This window comes from Pyricularia pennisetigena, chromosome 3, assembly GCF_004337985.1.
Source record: "Pyricularia pennisetigena strain Br36 chromosome 3, whole genome shotgun sequence".
Taxonomy (NCBI): Eukaryota; Fungi; Ascomycota; class Sordariomycetes; order Magnaporthales; family Pyriculariaceae; genus Pyricularia; species Pyricularia pennisetigena.
Genome location: NC_043742.1, coordinates 988,110 through 1,006,281, shown reverse-complemented (window position 1 = coordinate 1,006,281; position 18,172 = coordinate 988,110). Strand labels below are relative to the sequence as shown.

The 18,172-nt window shown below is 42.2% G+C and overlaps 3 protein-coding genes across 3 annotated transcripts; 2 read left to right on the top strand and 1 right to left on the bottom strand.

The window, feature by feature from the left end:
* Window positions 1–1,010: 1,010 nt before the first annotated feature.
* Window positions 1,011–2,231, top strand: PpBr36_02255 (uncharacterized protein; the record flags this gene model as incomplete). Its single annotated transcript, XM_029889437.1, has 2 exons — window positions 1,011–1,023; window positions 1,219–2,231. The coding sequence occupies 2 exons, from the start codon at window positions 1,011–1,013 to the stop codon at window positions 2,229–2,231; spliced, it is 1,026 nt and encodes a 341-aa protein (XP_029753800.1).
* Window positions 2,232–3,166: 935 nt separating this feature from the next.
* Window positions 3,167–4,733, bottom strand: PpBr36_02254 (uncharacterized protein; the record flags this gene model as incomplete). Its single annotated transcript, XM_029889436.1, has 5 exons — window positions 3,167–4,121; window positions 4,243–4,361; window positions 4,431–4,444; window positions 4,523–4,564; window positions 4,631–4,733. 5 exons carry the CDS (start codon window positions 4,731–4,733, stop codon window positions 3,167–3,169), a joined length of 1,233 nt encoding a protein of 410 aa, XP_029753801.1.
* A 2,327-nt stretch (window positions 4,734–7,060) lies between these two features.
* On the top strand, window positions 7,061–7,505 carry PpBr36_02253 (uncharacterized protein; the record flags this gene model as incomplete). Its single annotated transcript, XM_029889435.1, has 3 exons — window positions 7,061–7,080; window positions 7,141–7,245; window positions 7,313–7,505. 3 exons carry the CDS (start codon window positions 7,061–7,063, stop codon window positions 7,503–7,505), a joined length of 318 nt encoding a protein of 105 aa, XP_029753798.1.
* Between the last annotated feature and the right edge of the window lie 10,667 nt (window positions 7,506–18,172).

Sequence of the window (18,172 nt, the reverse complement as noted above, 5' to 3'; positions counted from 1 at the left end):
AATTAATATCTCCAATATGTTACTTCTTGTATAAGGATGATATTTTATTGATTTTGATATTTTAATACTCGTGAAATGACGTAGCTTGTCATGTTTAGGTTTTTCTTTTCCTTTTTCTGGGGTTGGAGCGCAAGGCTAAAACCCAGCTCACCTATCATATTCCAGCTTGCCTTTCCTCGTTGTCACAGCCGGGCAAGATCCGGTTGTCGACAAAGAGCAAGAAGAGGAAATAAACAAACACAAACAGCGAGTACTAGTTTTGCATCTCCACTAGCACGTGCGAGATGATCAATACGCATTTAATCTGTCCGTCAAGGATCCCTTTTTGTTTCCTTTTTTTTTTTTTTCTTTTTCTTCTTTTTTATTGGCGGACGGTTAGCCGATCACATTTCGGATGAGGAACTATTCCATGCAAGGCCGAACGGACGGGTTTCCGAAGCCCCTTCCATGTACGCCGTATGTGTTTATCGGATGCACAGCATGTGTCTTTATCTACTGTTTTTCTTGATGTTTTCTATCTCCCCCCACATCCCTCCTTCTTCGTCCTGAGCTTCACCAAAGGGGCACTTGATTTTTATATTCGGCGAGATGGCTGACTCGACGAACAGACAGGAGGCGACCAAGCATTGATTATTGGAGAGGGATCGTCTGATGCTGTTTTAAGGCCGCGCAAGAAGGGGGAAAAAAAAAAGAAGAACTGGACGAGCTGCAAAGAAGAACAAGTAGTACTCTCGATCAAAAATTTGGCCCCTCAGTTCCTGCGCGTCCCCCCGCTTCTCCTCGCAGAGTTGGGGAAAAAAATGGCCTGAGGACTTTTTGTACACGTCAGGACGGAAAGCCCAATCCCTACAGCGGAATATGCACCCTTGAAACTCTGTCGTCTGCCTTTTTATTTTTTTTATTTTTTATTCTTTTTTTTTGTTTTTCTGTCTGCGAAGAACCTTTGCTGGACAATCGGTCGGAAGATTTACGGTTCCTGTTGCAACCGACGTCTTAGTCTTTGTCTCAAAATGATGGACAAACGTTTGGATATTTTTATTTTCCTGACTCCTTTTCTTCTGTCTTCTTTAATCTCCTTCCAAGCTTCTCTGTATATCTCCATTCGCTCGCACCCTCCTTCCCTCGCATAAAACATTTGATCCATCTCCAGAAAGAAACAACCTTTACATTCATGTTCCTTCATGGGCGGTGACTCGTAGCTCAACCAACCTCTCAAAGCCATCGCTTGTCCCGTTCCCGGTGATGCGGCTGGTCTTGAACTGTGCCCTGAAGCGACCACGGGCGCGACTGGGCTTCGGGGTGACGACATCCGGTCACTGGCCGACGGATCGGCGGCAGAAGAGAACCGAGAGCGCAGGAAAGAAGCCCCGCAAAGGGGCAGAGGAGACCAGAAGAAGAGAGCAGTGGTCATGACTATGATCTGGCATGACAGAGACGGTCTAGGCACGCTACTGTCGCGGTCGGCACGCCGCAAGTCCAGACGGCACACCACCGCAATCACGCCCCAGCATGACGACACAGCTCATGTACGGCCGTCGGCATTGACACCAGAGCATCAAGCCCGCGCAGGCCTGCTCCTGTCTCGCATCGGCAGAGCCTTCTGCCCGCGCCTCAAGCGTCGCGGCTCAAAGCCGACAACCCTGCCCATAGACGACGTCCCGAGACTCCGTTTCGACGACTGCCATCACGAGGTCCACATAACCGGCGGCGTAGCAGCAAGCGCAGCAGCGGCAGCAGTGCCAGTGCCACCACCAATACCACCAATATTACTACTACCACCACCACCATCACCACCACCATCACCACCACCACCACCACCACCAACATCACGTCCAACGTCGCAAGCGCAGCCTCCATCCCGCCAGCGACGCACCAGCCTCCTAGGACGCGCCAGGAAGTCGTGCCTGGAGAAGCTGGACGACGCCCGCCTGGCCCGGCGGTGCTGTTGTATAAGCGTCGCTGGTCGGCTGAGCGGGAGGTGCGGTGGTGGCATGTCGCGGCTGAAAACCTCGACGTCGTGCCGTTCCAACACGCCTTGGAGCAGTTCTACAAACATGGGCGTGGCCGAGAGCGGCGGCGGCGGCGGCGGCGGCGGCGGATGGGCGCTGGAGATATACTTTGCCATGGAGTTCGAAGTCCAGTCGGAGCCTCGACCTGATCCTGACCCTCAGGGGCAGGGTTCGGGTGGGCTGCAGGGCGTGAGCTCGGTGGGGAGCAGGGAGGATCCGTAGACGCATGCAAGGGAAAAACCCTGCCTTCTCCGTTTTTTTTTTCTTATTTTGATCTTTTTATTACATTCCCCCCTTTTTTTTCTTATTATCATCATCATTTTTTATACGGTTCTGGTACTATATCTGTGCTGCAATAGGGATATTCACTCGGCAGCCGGCGTCTTAGCATTTAGCGAGTGTGTTTGTTGATGGGTTCGTTACGTACCATAGGTATGTTCGGACGATGATTTTTTTTTTTCTTTTCTTTTGATTTCCAAGCAAAGAGCCGGCTTTGGGATCGGCAGACGAAGAAGGCCACAGTAAGAATAATTGGGGGTAGCCTGAAAGGCGTGGCCGAGGTGTACAGTGCAAAGTCGGCCTTTGAATCTGCGATTATCACATGGGGTGTGATGGCGACCTTGACCCCCACGGGGAGAAAATATAGAATTTTGATAGAAGACATGGATGGGATAAAAGATTGATAAGACGAATCTGATCTAAGAATCACAAACAGAGCTTCACGCCGTGCCGACACAAATGTGATATCCCGTCCGCATGTTTGAGCAATCGCTCTGTTCATGCGTGTTTGGTATTTCGACAGGTTAGCGGTATGAATTCAAACCATGTTCCCAAGCAGAGCAAAAGGTCAGAAAATGCACCCACACCAACTTCGAACGGCCCCTCTGTAGACAAGCGTGTTTGGAGGTACGCACTAGAGATGGCGTCTTGGACATATGCAGCCAGACTATATGTTTCTTTCTCCTTTCTAGACAACTACTAAACCTTTACTTATTTCCAGGATCTATATACTCAGGATATTCAACATGATCCAATAATCTACGAGTGGCCGAATCGGCAATATTAACATTATTAAATTCTCCCCCCCCCGCCCCCAAGTTGCCAAGCCTGTAAACACCCTATCCGAGGCCAAATCCCCACCGAGACAGTCATGCTCGTCATGACGCCAGGCAAGCAGCGGCGACGGCAAAAACCACAGACGGAAGCCACAATCCCGTCCCGCCGACATGGCGACCCCAGCTCGCGGCAAAAGCGACACCCACGGTCCTGTCGGCGGCGTTCTTCCGCGGCGCCTGGGGCACGTCCTGCGCGGGCGTTGTCCCTTCGGCGTTATTGGAACCCGACGACGACGACGCGGACCCCGAGGACGCAGAACCGGAGGCGGGGGCGGCAGGGTCCTTCTTGGCGCCGCGGTCCAGGCTCTTGGCCACGACGTCGAGGAAGCCGGCGTTGGCCCAGACCTGGGCGACGTCCCAGATCATGACGCCGGCAAAGGTGCTGTACTTTTTGCCGTAGTCGACGATGGCCTTGAGGTCGGTGGCGTTGACGTAGCCGGTGCCGGCGGCGGTCGGGGCGCCCGGCACGCCGACAAAGACCTTGGTCTTGCGGCCGTTGGCCCGCGCCCACTCGTCCCAGGTGGCGAGGTTGAAGCTGGACTGCGCGGCGCTGCCCGGCACGAACGACTCGGCCCCGCACCGGTTGTTGTAGAACTGCACCATGACCGCGTCCAACGCCACGTCGCTCGACAGCACCGCGTCCATCGGCAGGTCCGGGTACACGCACTGCGGCGCCGCCGTCAGCATGAACCTCTTGGAGCTCTTGCCGCTCGAGTTGGCGTCGTCTATGAGCTTGCGCAGTCGCCGCGCGAACGGGACGAGGTTGGTGGTTTGCGTCGTTTCGAAATCGAGATCGAACCCGTCGACCGACGCCGTCCCGAACGGCCGGTACACGCCAGCGCTGTTGCTGTCGCCCGCCGGCCCGAACATGGCCCAGATCCTGTCCGCGGCCGCGCTGGCCATGTCGGCGGTGGCGAAACCGCCTTCTGAGTAGGTTGCGCCGCCGATGGAGAGGGTGATGGTTTTGTTGAGCGACTGGCATGTTTTGATGTCGCTCCTGGAGATTCGCCTGGTCAGCTTTCCCCTCCAAGCTACCGTAGCCGACATCTTGGAAAACTGCCATGGGGGGGGGGGGGGTTTAAAAAAAAAAAAAAAAAAAAAAAAAAAAAAATACTTACTCAATTTCTGGACAGTTAAAGATCGTGGTACCTGCAAACTTGGAGCAGCGGTTTTCGACATTGGTGAAGTGGATGTTGGGTGAGTTGTTGATGTAGTTGAGAAATGCCAGTGGAATCATCTGTATCCAAATGTCAAACCCAAGTCCACTGGAATTAAGCAAAAGAAAGAGGGTTCACTAGATACTAACATCGACCTGTTCACCTGGATTTAAAAGTCAGCATCATCCATAAGGGGCCATGAGCAGACGTGTTTTTATATGATGAGAGGACCATGACATACTCTTGCAGTAATAAGCAAGCCCTTGCTGGGTTGGCGCTTGTCCTGTAGCAAACCCATAAGGTCAGTGACACGGACGGTCTCGACCGTAGAGTACACCGACGTTCATACCCCAGTATGTAGCAACATTATCTTGCGATGCCAGGTCGAGTCTGGCGTCGACACTCCCCAAGGCGGCCAGCGCCAACAGGAAGAATGATCTCGAGGAGGTCATGATGTCGGCCGTTGTGGATGTGATGAGTTGGTGCACGAGATTCCACCTTATCACCAGGGAGACCGATGACAGCAAGGGAAAACGGGGAGGCACGTTCTTTATAAACCAAGCCCCCAGATATTCGATACACCAACCTCCCACTGCGTCATCACCAGGCTACGCCGACTGGTGGGGCTGAATACAAAGAAAAGAAAAAGAAAAACAAACGAGCGTGAAGAAAACAAAAAAAAAGGAAGCGCTGTCAAGAGGGCTGAGACATTTGGGGACGGTGACAGAAGATATGTGAAAAAGCAAAGTTTGGGGAATTTGAGGCGGTCCCAAGAGCCGACTTATCTGCCACCCGGCGTACGAGGATAATTTTAACATTGACCACAACTCGAGATTCCGGGGTCCCGGTCTGTTCAAAGAAATGAGAATAAACTTGCTAGCAAAGGTTAGTGCGACGAGGGCGCTGACCCTCCACTCCGGCTCTTGGACGGCGGGACACGGGGACATTTGCCTAGCACAACTAGCTCCCTAGCGGCCTGCGTTCTTGGCCCTTGGTTCTTGGTACCTCCAAATCTGACTCCGCCCCGGGGCCCCCAACCGAGTCTCACCCACCGACCCGCATCGTCCGTGGCCCGTTGCAACTTGTCTCTCCCCAGCACAGGAATAATTGTTTCTTTTCCGGAAAGAAACAAAACCATGAAAATCTGCTAAGCGGAGAATTTGAAAGCATGGCACAGTGTCGTCGGTTGGTTCCAAATTTAGCCATCCTCCACTGTAGCCTTTTTTTTTTTTTTTTTTTACGCCAACATAACAAACAATTCCGCCACACCGGTTAGTGGTCCAGGGCTGAGGTCAGAGCCCCTAATTCTTTCAGAGCAATTATTACCCTAAATTTTAGCCCCAACGCCGTTAGCAGGAACCCTTGGGCGTCTCGTGGCGTCCTCGCCTGGCCAATTTAAGGCTGCTCCAGAACGTGTCAAACCCCAAGAAAACAAATGGGAACGTGTTCAGCTATGGCGCCCGTACCTGCCTACACTAGCTTTTTTTTTTTGTTCCCTCCCATTAGCATTGACTAAAAGCTAAGCCATTAAACGACCAAGCCCTCCGACCTCGAATGCTCAGTCTTGACACGAGCCCGGTGCGCCGCGCGACCATTTGTTGCGTTTAACACGATCAGCCGCCTCCCTGAAGATCCTCTTTTGGCTGACGGGCTTCTTTTATTTTCCCCTCTTCCGCTCGCCTTCCTGCGCCACAAAAAACTTTCTGCATATGCGCGACATGGACTCTGGTATGCACGTCGCTTACGAGCTCTCTTGGCTTGGAATAGCTTCTGGGCAGCCCAGCCTCTTTGCTTTGGCCAAATCCAGCTCTGCCGGTGGGAAAGCATCGTTGAAACTCCTGCCGCATGACATGCAGCAGTAAGCAAAGTATGCTTACAAGTTTGAGCAACGATCCAGGACTTTGCACCTACCAGCAAATGCTCGCCATGTAAAACAATCGACATAGTTTCTTAGATTCATCGAGCACAATAGCCGCCATCGAGGGCTTGAACCCAGGTCAACTGGCTATACGGGAAGTAGAACAGTTTATTGGACAGTTCGATAGCATCACGATTCCAGTTTCCCTGGTATCTTTGATATCGATCCAAAATGACATCCGAGTATGCATTAATTCCTTTTCAAGAAACTGCATCTTTCCCTCCCCTTCTGCCCAAGCACCACCGAGAGGTCCATTTCCACTAAATGGTTCAACCAGACCACCTCGCCCAATATCGTTCCGCTGCATGCTCCAGCGCAGTCTCATGTGGAAATTATACTTCTTTTCATGGCGTGTTGCTAATCCTTTGCAAGTTGGGGATTTTTTTTTGTTGCAAGAAAACGGTGCATATCGTCATGTAGGTGAATTTTTACAGGCGGAAAATGTCGGTATACTCGGCGAGATGAGTTTGTGGAGATATTATCAAGCGTCTAACCCATGTGATAGACCATCAATCTCAATCGTCAGTGATAGCAGTTTGCATGGCTTTTGTTTTCGTGCAGCAGTACACGCTAGGTATGCGAGATGCTAGCGAGCGACGACATGATGATGTCAACAGTCAGCCGGCAACAATTCAACATTGCCTTAGGTAATCAACAACGTCACCATTAACCTCCTCAAAATGAAAACATCAGCTCTTGTACTCAAAAACTCCAACTTCCTTTTCCGTCCACAACCAGAAGACGTTGTTACAAGAACAAAATATCCTTTTGCATTGAATCCAGATCCAGACCAGCCAACTCCAAATTCCTGCGGACTCGTTGTTGACAAGCCCAAAAAAAACAATTCCGAATTCATCCAAAATGGTGCATAACATCCTAAGGTAGGTGTTTTTCAACCTTGAAAAAAAAACGATAGTAACCCATTCCTAACATGCCTCAAGTCAGGACGAGTTCCAAGACGCTCTGAAGAAGTATCCGACTGTCGTTGTCGACTTTTACTCTACCAACAGTGACGAGTCCAAGAAGATTGCTCCCACGTTTGCTCAGTAAGTCGCCCCAAATTCTCGTGATTAAAAAAAAGAGACTGGTTAGGCTGCCTGCTAATGAATGCAGTGCCAACGAGCTGGACAAATTCAAGGACTTTCGGTTTGTCAAGGTGGATATCGATGATTTGAAGGCTCTGGCAGAAGAGGTCGGCGTCTCAAAGCCGGCAACTTTCCACCTGTACAAGAACGGCCAGAAGACGAACGAGCTGCAGAGCTATCGCCAAGATGATCTCATCAAGTTTTTAGAGACTGGCCTTTAGGGTACTCTTTCAATGAAGAAGAATGTTTTCGACCTAACCGAGTGTGTACCTATATTCTTCTGGCACTTTTATACGGATTTTTCACTTCTACCTACTTGCTATTATTACCCTCGCAATTCTCGTTTCTGAAACTGGCCTCACTCCCATGGTTTACAAGCACATTTCCTGACTAGAGCATAATTTGTTTTTGCAGTTGTTCCAGGGCCTTTTGACGTTCATAGCGTCGTATTTGGCGCTACTGAGATGATGGGCTACTGATACGACGAGGGTATCGGTTAGCCTACCAGTATGGTACAATAAAATGTTTATTCTAGGTAGACATTCTAAATATCCTTAGGAGTTGTCAACTTCCCGAACTATGGTTCACCAGCTGCTATAATCTACTAATGACATGCACTTAACGCTAGTGGACCATAAACTAGATGACTATACCTGCGAATACACGTGTCGTAATGTTGAAGTGCCTTTGCGTTTAACATTTGTTATCTGCGCCGAATCTGGACCACTACATCCCTGGCATCTTCCACGTCATTCGCACCGCTTTTGTCCAGGCTGATCAGGCTGCTGAAGCGTTGTTTAGTGTATTTAATCGTTGTTCAGTGTGTTCAGTCGCTATTCAGTTGCTATTCAGGCTGCTTAGGCGTTATTTAATGTATTCAAGAGCTGTTCAGTTGCTATTCAGGTTATTTAGGCGTTATTTAGTGTATTAAGTCGTTATTTAGTTGCTATTTAGGCTGCTTAGGCTACGTTTACCCACATTTAACTATAGTTTAACTAGTACTTTTTACTCGGTAAATTAGCAATTCCTGCAATTAAATGATACCTTAATCCCTAATTTTAACCCTCCGAAATCAGGACGAAATTTTATTTCCATTCATTTTATCCTACAAATAGTTTTCCAAAACATGGCGATTGATAATAATTTTGAAAAAATAATAAAATATTCCAAAACAAATCAAGAATTCAACTTTTAATGTATTAGTTTTTTTTCAAATTTCTTTTCGGAAATTCTGTTGGTCTAATATAAGTTCTTGGTTGAAGAACTCCATATCCTTATAAAGAGTAATATAATAAATAGTTAAAAGTTTATTATTTGTAGTAAAAATGTGCATTACGCGGTTATAACAAATTTTGTTGACGCAAATTCATTTAAAAACCAATACGGATATACCATATTAGACTATAATAGTTTTAGCTGACACTTAAACCCGATCCGGTTATAACCCATGATATAAAAAGAATAAATATAGGGGTTATTAACTGGTATTATTAATTGATATTATATAATATTTTTAATATTGCTGCGTTTGGAGATAGATATTTAATGTTGGAAATACCCGATATTTTGTTCTATAAAAATAACAAAAATGTTTTGTAAAAAAGCGTAATCCTCGTTTTTATGCCGTAGTATGCACGATTATATACAACCAAATGTTTATTATTTTTGGCAAATATAGATCGAAAAGATTTTTAAAAGAGGTTTTCTTTTACAGTATCGACCTATAGAACAGCCAGGTGTGATTTGCTTTAGCCTGTTAACTGTATAAAACCGCTTATTTACCTTTTTATATTTATCAAACTTTTTTTCATTGATAATTTTAATACGTGATTTTCAAATATTGCGAACTTTCCTATTTTAAACCTCCAATCTTCCAGGTAATCCTACTAAAAAATTTTTCGTTTAACTAACCATTTTTGTTCTTGTATATTATTTCCTTTAAAGTCGCTTCAGAAAAATAACAGTAAAATTATCTACGTTTTTTTAGAAGTTCAGATTACGGCAATTCACTATTATAAGCACCAGAAAATGCAAAACATATGAAAAATTGTAGTGGAACGTACTTTAGCAAAAGGGTTTCTGATTAATCTTTTGCAAATTGATACCGGTTAATTAAATAAAGCGTTTCATGATAAAACTAGAAAAATGTAATAATAATATATTCAGAACCTGGTTTTGGTAAGTAACCTTTTGAACCTATGTTAAAATACTAAAACTAAGTTAAATTCTTATTTAACTATAAAGAGTTAAAAGATTTTCGGACACCCCAAATACACGAAGTATAAAATATTTCGTCAAAATATTGGTTTTGGGAAAAAAGGTAAATTTGACAAAACGTATGGGTTACCGATAACGTTGCGTAGCCCCTGTTCTGCATCCCCCTGTTCGGCACCCAGAAATAACTGTACAGCCACGTTCACCTTTCATATTGCTTTATAAATATCTCGACCGATTTTTCACTTTTGAATTTACTTTTTTCTAATATTCATTCTCCATTTTCCAATAAAGCAATATATTGAAAAACAGCTTATATCTGCAATTAACGACGTTGATAGGAGCGATCCAATTGCAAAAACCTCCCGACAATGGGGAATACCTGGGTTTACACTTTAAAATTGATTTAAAGGTTTTTAACCTTATAGAAAAGTACAAAACCCTTTTTAAAACTTTTTACGGAACAGGAAAAGCATTTAGCTGATTGGGTATTTACCCAAACAGTTTTAGGGTTTCCGCCAACGCATTAAAAATTACCTTTTTTGCCGAATAAACTTTTTAAACCGCCGGAAAAATAAGAGGTTTTAAATAACGATGGATAACCCGTTTTATGGTTCGTTATCCAATTTTTAAAATTCAAAGGCCCCGTCGAATAAAAAGCGCCCGGGTTAATAGGGTTATTACGGAAATAATTAAACTTTGGTGGTTTTATATTATTAACCCCGGTATTAAAGATATTAAACCGGAAAATCGGTGGAATATGGACGAAACCGGTATAATGAAAAGTGAAGGATTTAACGGCCCAATATTAGGGTTTAATAGGATCCGGCCCTTGCAACGGAAAAAGCCCGGAACGCGGGGTTGGACGATTATAATTTGTTGACAATATGGGTTGCTAACAGGGGTTTAGGCATTAGCCTAAGTGCGGCGTGGTGCTAGTTGCGTTGTAAAAGCCTGTAATTACAGGGTTTAAATACACTATATTATTTACTAAATTTGGGATTAATAGATTTAATTCATTGGTGGGGGAAACTTTGCTTTATCTCCCTTATATACTTTCCGACATCGAAGTGGGGGTCCGCACCCCTGAAAGTGTTCCGGTGCCGCACATGATTTTCCGAAAAATCATTTTGTATGCGTTGTTGAAAAAACACCCTCATTTCCATATAAACCATTTCTGGGTTCGTACTAATTTGCTAATTTGGTGAAAATTTCAACCCGAGACAGGGTGAACCCCATTCGCTGACATCTTGCATCGCAATTCCTGCAATACAAAATATAGCGGAAAATCTGAGAACCCCGACGGGCCCACTTCGGCACTATCTATTGTGGCTTATATACAAATAGAGGTGGACCCATTACATGCTAAATAACGCATATAATTGACATATTTAATTGCATTTTAATAAAATAGAATAGGAGTATAAATAAGTATATTAATTATAATGGCATTAATTTATACTTCAACAACTTGAATATGAGTTTTACACATCGCAGTGACAGGCGAAAACCTCCCCTATTACCGTCTATGTACATATGCGTGGGCCACTGCTAATTTAACTGTTTGGGGGTGTTATTAATATCAAAATTCAAATTCTTTGGTTCAAAATTTATTACCAAAATTGGCAAAGGCCGAACGTCCCATACCAGCGGAAACTGTATCAAGGGATGGACATTTACCCTTGCCACTACCCTAAATATATAATAAAAATAAACGGAAACGTTTCTGCTTCGTTTTTGCTATCAGTGTACATACTTATAGTAAGTATTAGGTTTCCGTTTGTAAAGTAACATAATTTTTTATATCACGCTTTAAATGCTTATATTACTCTACTCAGGGTAATACTAGCCCGAGTCATATATATTTATAGATATATGTTTATTTATAAATCATAATAAATATTAATGCAAATTAAAACGTATGAATAATGTACGGGTTAATCGTAACCTCGACGTAGTAATAAATAGAACACTTGAACAAAATTAATAATATTCAAAATATAAAAAGGGCGCAATAGCCCGTCAACCACAAGTAAAACCTTAAGCTACGTATTAACTTCGATAAAAACTTTTACAATATACAACTGTTTTTTTCATTTGCAAACTTTTAACGTTTTAAATTCTTCTCTCAAAATTTCTCCCTACTAACCTTATAACTTTCATATTTGCGTCTTACGTACTGTGAAAGGTACGAACCAAAAATGTATCCCTCCAATTCTATTACATTTTTTTCGTCGGTCATTAACAACCCCAAGCCCAGCCCCGAAAAATATTTTTTTCCCTTTTTGTTCAGCAAACGTATCTAACATTATGAAATTCGCCGCCTTTTTCCTTTGTGCTACTCAATTCCTGTTTGTACAATCCCAGCCTGGAAACAAAGATATTATTTGTATGCTCCATTTTTACACGCCCGAAGACCCGAGGGCAGAAAGATCGACTTTCAGGCGAAAGGCTCCTAGTGTATTTGAAACACATATTAAGGATAAAAAGTATCTCGCAAGACTTACTTCCGCCTGCGAAATAAAATTTGAATGGGAAATATGGCCGATTGGATACGGTGTATGGGCAAACGGCCCTATTTAATCCCTTTTACGACTCCAAAAGTTAATATAAAAAAAACTTTGAAAAGCGCGGGTAAAAGGGAAATTTATAGGCTGTATCCTAATTTATAATCCACCACAATTGGATGGAAAATGGAAAATATATTTTAAATTGAATAGGAAAGGGACATTTGGGCTCACCAAAGCCAATTTTGAAGCCGCAGTTCGGGAAATTCAGTACTTAATTTGGGAGGAAATATGCAAGGAAATCAATCTGTCTTTATGTCACTCAAACTAATCTCGGGCTTATCCCAGAAGCCCGGAACTGCACAAATTAAACCAGGCTTAAATCGTGGCTTTGTTTATGCCTATGGGTGGGTCTACACAAAAGGAAGGCCTGCCAAAACCCGAAAACAGGTTTAGCCCAGCCCGGCCCGCTAACCCATAGGTTTTTGGCGGGGGCCCGTAATGGCCCACGGGTTTTTTTAGCGGGTAGATATGGGCTCGCGGGCTGGCGGGCTTAACCCGAATCGAGTAGCCCGCGGGTTTTCGTACTGGGGCGATTAAAAAGGAACAATAATGTAAAAGGAAGACGAATTTGTAAGAATTGGGATAAAAGTTTAATAAATACAACATATTTATCCGTATAACCATCGATAAACAGGTGTTCAAGCTAGAAATAACGCAATAAAATGGAAAGGAAATTATGGTAACCATTTTAAATAACCATCCCTCGTTTGAAGCCCATTGTTTTGTTCCTTACATAACCTAATTAATATTTCATATATGCGTGTTAATGTTTATTAACCATATGGGCTGCTAACAGGGGTTTAGGCATTAGCCCAGGTACGGCGTGGTGCTAGTTGCGCTATAAAGGCCTATGATTGCAACGGTTTAAAGCCTGTAATTGCAGGGTTTAAATGCACTAAATGCACTAAAGTGGTACACTAAATTTTGGGATTAATACTTTCGATTTATTGGTGGGGGAAATTTTGCTTTATCTCCCTTATATATTTTCGACATCGAAATGGGGGACCGCACGCCAGAAAGCGCTCCGGTACCGCACACGATTTTCCGAAAGATTATTTTTGTAGGTTTGGGAAAAAGCACCCTTATTTCCATATAAACCAAGTTTAGGTTCGCACGGATATACTAATTTGGTGAAATTTTTAACCCGGTATAGGGTAGCTAATTCGCAGGTGCAGGGTGGGTATAAGCCCGGTATAGGGTAAACCCCATTCGCTAACCGTTTGAATCGCCAACTCCTGTAATACAAAATATAACGGAAAATTAGATAACCCCGACAGCCCCATTTCGGCACTATATATAATAGTTTATATATGAGTAAAAGTGGATCCATTACATGCTAAATTTTGAATATAATTAACACCCCCTTTCTTTTGCTATTACTCACATAAAATCGGAAAAAAAGTACTTAAAAATAAAACTTTTAAAAAAGAAAAGATCCCCCTTGTATCTCAACCAGATTCGAATTCTCGATATAAAACCCCTGGATAATTAAGCCCTCTGTACCAGCCCATAACCCCCGAAATGGACGAACCCCCGAAATAAAAAAAAACCCAAGAATTGCGACAACCGCCGGATTCGAACCCCCAATTTGCACAATATTCACCCACGGAATTAGCTATTAAACCAGGTAATTAATCTGGCTATTCGTTGGTAACAGTTCCAATCAGGCATATTATATAGGATATTTCGAATACGTAAATCGCCCAAAACGCGAGCTTTTTCAATTCGGATTCAACTTTTGGATATAGGGTCGGTATAAATTGTTTATTAATCAACCTGTGCAGGGTAGATTCGGGTATTACGGTCGGTATTAAGTCTACAAAAAATCCAATATTTGTAAACCAAAACAATGTAATGGGTTATAATTAAATAACGAACTAATTAAAAATGCCCTAAAATTTAGTACGTAAAAACTAAACTTATAACGGTTAAAACCCTATAAACTTTAAAAAAACCTTGTGAATTGGAAGCGTTAAAAGCTTTATAAGGCCGTTAGCGGGCATTTGTTTGGATTCCAGGAATTTATGGTCACTTATCCTTTGATAACTAGTTCCCTTACGTGGTAAAACTTTGAATAACGTATATTTAATAAGCTAATGGTGCGTTAGGGTTATATACGTTAATTATAAAGTTTGAATTATTTCTAAAAATTGTAATGGGGCCTTTTATAGGTACTCCAATTTCTATAAATAGGTTTTCAAAGCACTTTGCTTCACGTAAAGCTTCCGCTAAGGCATCGGTTTCGGTTTTTGGAGTGCTTAAAGCTATAATATTAGCCCTTTTGCATTTCCACGTTAAAAAACCCCGAAATAGGGTTTACAACTATTTGTAGATGGATTTTGAATTTTTCCTAGCCCCGGCAAAATCGCTATTACCAAAACCCAGTAGTTTAAGGCCTTTAACCCCCTATTAAGAATTGGGCGGTATTTCGTCTTTAAATACTTTACTTCCGTAATAAACAAATAAATACTTAATACCCGTTAAATAACGTAATAGTCTTTTAACTGCCGTTGAATGGATTATAATAGCTTTTGTTAAAAAACGTAAAAACCGTTTAATCGTATAACAGATATCCGGACGCGTTAATAGCACTAAATATATCAAAATACCGATAATACGCTGTAATAATTTAATTTCCAGTGCATTCACGGGTTTACTCCTATTATAGTTCAGCATACCCGGTTGTAAAGAGTCAATATAGGTTTTCGAATAACGTTTCCGAACGTTGCTCATATTTGCTTTATTCACTGATCTAAGTGGAACTAAAATAGGCGTTTAAACCTATCCTTTATAATTAACACTCTTAAAAAATAGATTACAGGGCCCCTGTTTTCCAACGCGTATGTTTTATTGAATCGGAGTTTTAAATCCTAAAAATATTGCAATTTAGGACCAATTAGCACGCAGTCTTTTACAAAGGTAAGGATAAAATAATTGGATTTAAAATTATAAAAGACAGCGGAATTAAAAATTAGCGGTTTAAAACCTTTTTTAAAAAATAGGGTTTTTAGCTTGTTTTGCCATTCCTTTGGGCCCTGTTTCAAGCCCTATAACGCTTTTTCCAACTGTCTAACCTGCAATTTTTTCGGATTATAACCCATTTCCACTAAAGTTTTAACGCTGGTAAAGTTATAAAATTTAACCCACCTTTTAAAACCGTTTGGAATTTGCAAATATATATTTACGTCGGTAAATTCGCTATTTAAAAACTCGCCGATAAAATCGATTTATTTTATTTCCCTATTTTGCGCATTATATATACTTAATTATATACGCCAGGTAGTCGGTATGCTAATGCTAGTAAAAGTTCCGATATAATTTAGGCTTTCGACCTGTTAAAAGCCCATGATAGCAAACTGAGTTTTGTATTTTTAGCTTTATTATTTTTATCCTTTTTTAATTCAAATACCGGCCGGGTAAAAACGAGTTTACGACCTGCGGGCATTTTGATTTTAGCGTTAAAAAAGAACGTTTTTGCAGTGATGATCTGGTCGAATTTAAACGTTAAAACAGCTAGATATTGAGCATTTTTGAGGCTATTTAGGGCCTGTTGGTAACTATCTGGCTCGTCGTCTTTAATGAGCTTTTTCTCTATTTTCTTATTAGCTTAAAAATAAAGATAATGCATGTAATCTTTATCTATTAGATCTGGGTTTTCGAATTACAAATTTAATTTTATATTCTGTATTTCAGGTGCTGAACACACCGGAATTTCCGTTGTTTCAGGTATTGGATTAGGTACCGTTACCGTTATAGGTTTTGGGGGGCGAACGGTAGGCTGTACAGGCCTGGCGGGCACTGTATCAGGGCTTCAAGGCCATGTAACGAATGGTAATTGCCCTGTAACGGGCGATAAATGCCTTGTATTTTCAGGGCTTTTTAGGGGATAATTATCCGCTGGAACGCTGTCGATTTCGTTCTCAGGTTTAAAACTACAATCCACCTTTAAATTTGTATTTCCCCCCTATAAAATCTATAGCGTTTCTCCTGGATGAGCCAAATTTTAAACGGTTTAACCCTTCCAAACTTTTACGGTAAAGGTTTCATCTACGGCCCGTTTGGCGGGTGCGTATACCCACGCTGTAAAATTTGATAAATGGGTTAAAAACTTTACCGTGTCGGTGCGGGGAACTAATTTATTAAAGTTTTGGCGTTTTTCCAACGGTATTTTAACCTGGTATACAGTACTAATAACCCGAAAATGCCCTAGATTGGGTTTGTGCGGCAATCTAGGTTGGAGTTCGGAATAAAATTCCCGTAGGGTGTTAAATCCCTATTAATTACTGCCGTACGTTTAATTAAATCAACCACGGTAAACAGTGAATAACACCATAAATATAATGATTAACCCGCCGTTATAGTGGTAAACCAAAGTTTAACCAAAATAACCCTAAGGGACCGTTCCGTTAATTCGTTTTGGCCAGGGTTATAAGATTTCAAAAAGCTAAAATTAATACTGTTATTTGTAAACCAATTTTACAATTTTATATTAACCTCGTACCCCCCGTCGAACTAAAAATCTAGGGGTTAACGCCCGTACATAGCTTTTCAAACCGTAAAAAAGCCAATAATAACCACTAAAACCGTAGATCCGGTTTTATTTCGTAATGGGATCGACCACCAAAAACGTGATTTTTGGTCCATTAATAACAAAAATACGGGTTTTTTATTATAAGAATCAGGTTTAAGGGTCACTGTCTTACGCTTTGGAAGATTGAGAGTGTTACGGGGTGTAATGAGTGCAGTTTTATTTATACGCCTAATAAAAATAGCTTCAACGCAAATGATATAGGTAATTACCCTAATTTTATTGAAATTAGGTAAACTTTTTATAATTTTAGCGGTTTCTTTAACAATAATAACCCTATATGCCCTAAACGCCTGTACTATAACATGGTTTTTTGGGCCTGGATGTCGTTACAATAACCTGCAATTCCGTCTCCTTTAGGGGTTAACCAACCGTCCGTAGTTCGTTTTAGGCCTAAAAGGAGGTAATTTAGAGGGACCTGCGTTAAATCCAATAATAAAAAAGGTTTTAACAACGGATTTCTTGTGTGGGGAACCCCTTTTTTTCGAAAATAGCCCCTTTTAAATTAGGTGGCATGAAAGGCTTACCTAGCCGTTTACCGAGCCTACAAGGCCCAGTTTTACGTCTATTTTCAGGGTTTTTACCGCTTAATTTCTGCGTTATAGCTGAATTTACGGCTATTTCCGTATTCTGCTCGGGATTTAACTCTTCCGTTACCGTATTTTTTCCAGTTTCGAATCGGTATAAATTCTATAATCCTGGTTATTTTCGGGATTTATATTATTTAATCTTATTTTCAACGGGGCTGCATAACCTTTTTAACCCCTTATAAGGCCATGCTAAGTATGCTGCTATATTTACCTATTATATAGGCGCAAATCAAAACTTTTGGTACATTTCGAACAAGGATATCGCACCCTTTTACCTCCAAACAAAACGAATGTTTAACGGTATTTAGGCGTCCCCACGCCTTGCGATTCTTATCGTACAGGGTATCTTTTAATAATACGCCCCTTATATTACAATGTATAAAGCCATTAACGATATTTTTTTCAAACGAAGGGAACTATAAAACGTTATTTAATATGACCTCTCTGAATTCGCTAATTCTTTGGTTACAACGGACCTATCTTTCAATAGCTCCGGTATTCACAAACCTAATAGGGCCACCTCCTGTACCGATTTCGACTGTCAAACCGGGGATGTAACCGGTAAAAAATTGCTTATTTGCAAAAATATGGTACGTATTATTTGTATCATACAACATAAAGTAACCTAATTTCCAAGGCTCAGGTGCCCATTTTACGCGGCGTCCAGGCTTCGGTTTAACCTTAAAATTAGCTGCTAAAACTATAGGTTTTAGCGTTTTACCGGTATCGGGTTCCGAATCCGAATCCGAACGTAATTTTATAATTCCATTAATAGCGCAATTAACCTCCTATTGCAGCGTTTAGTACGGTAAATTACCGCGCAAATCACCTAACTGTTCCAAGGCGTTATACGTTGCGCATTCGTTAACGTCACCTGGAGACGAATTCGTAAATAATTCGAAATCAATGGAAATTATGGACGTTCC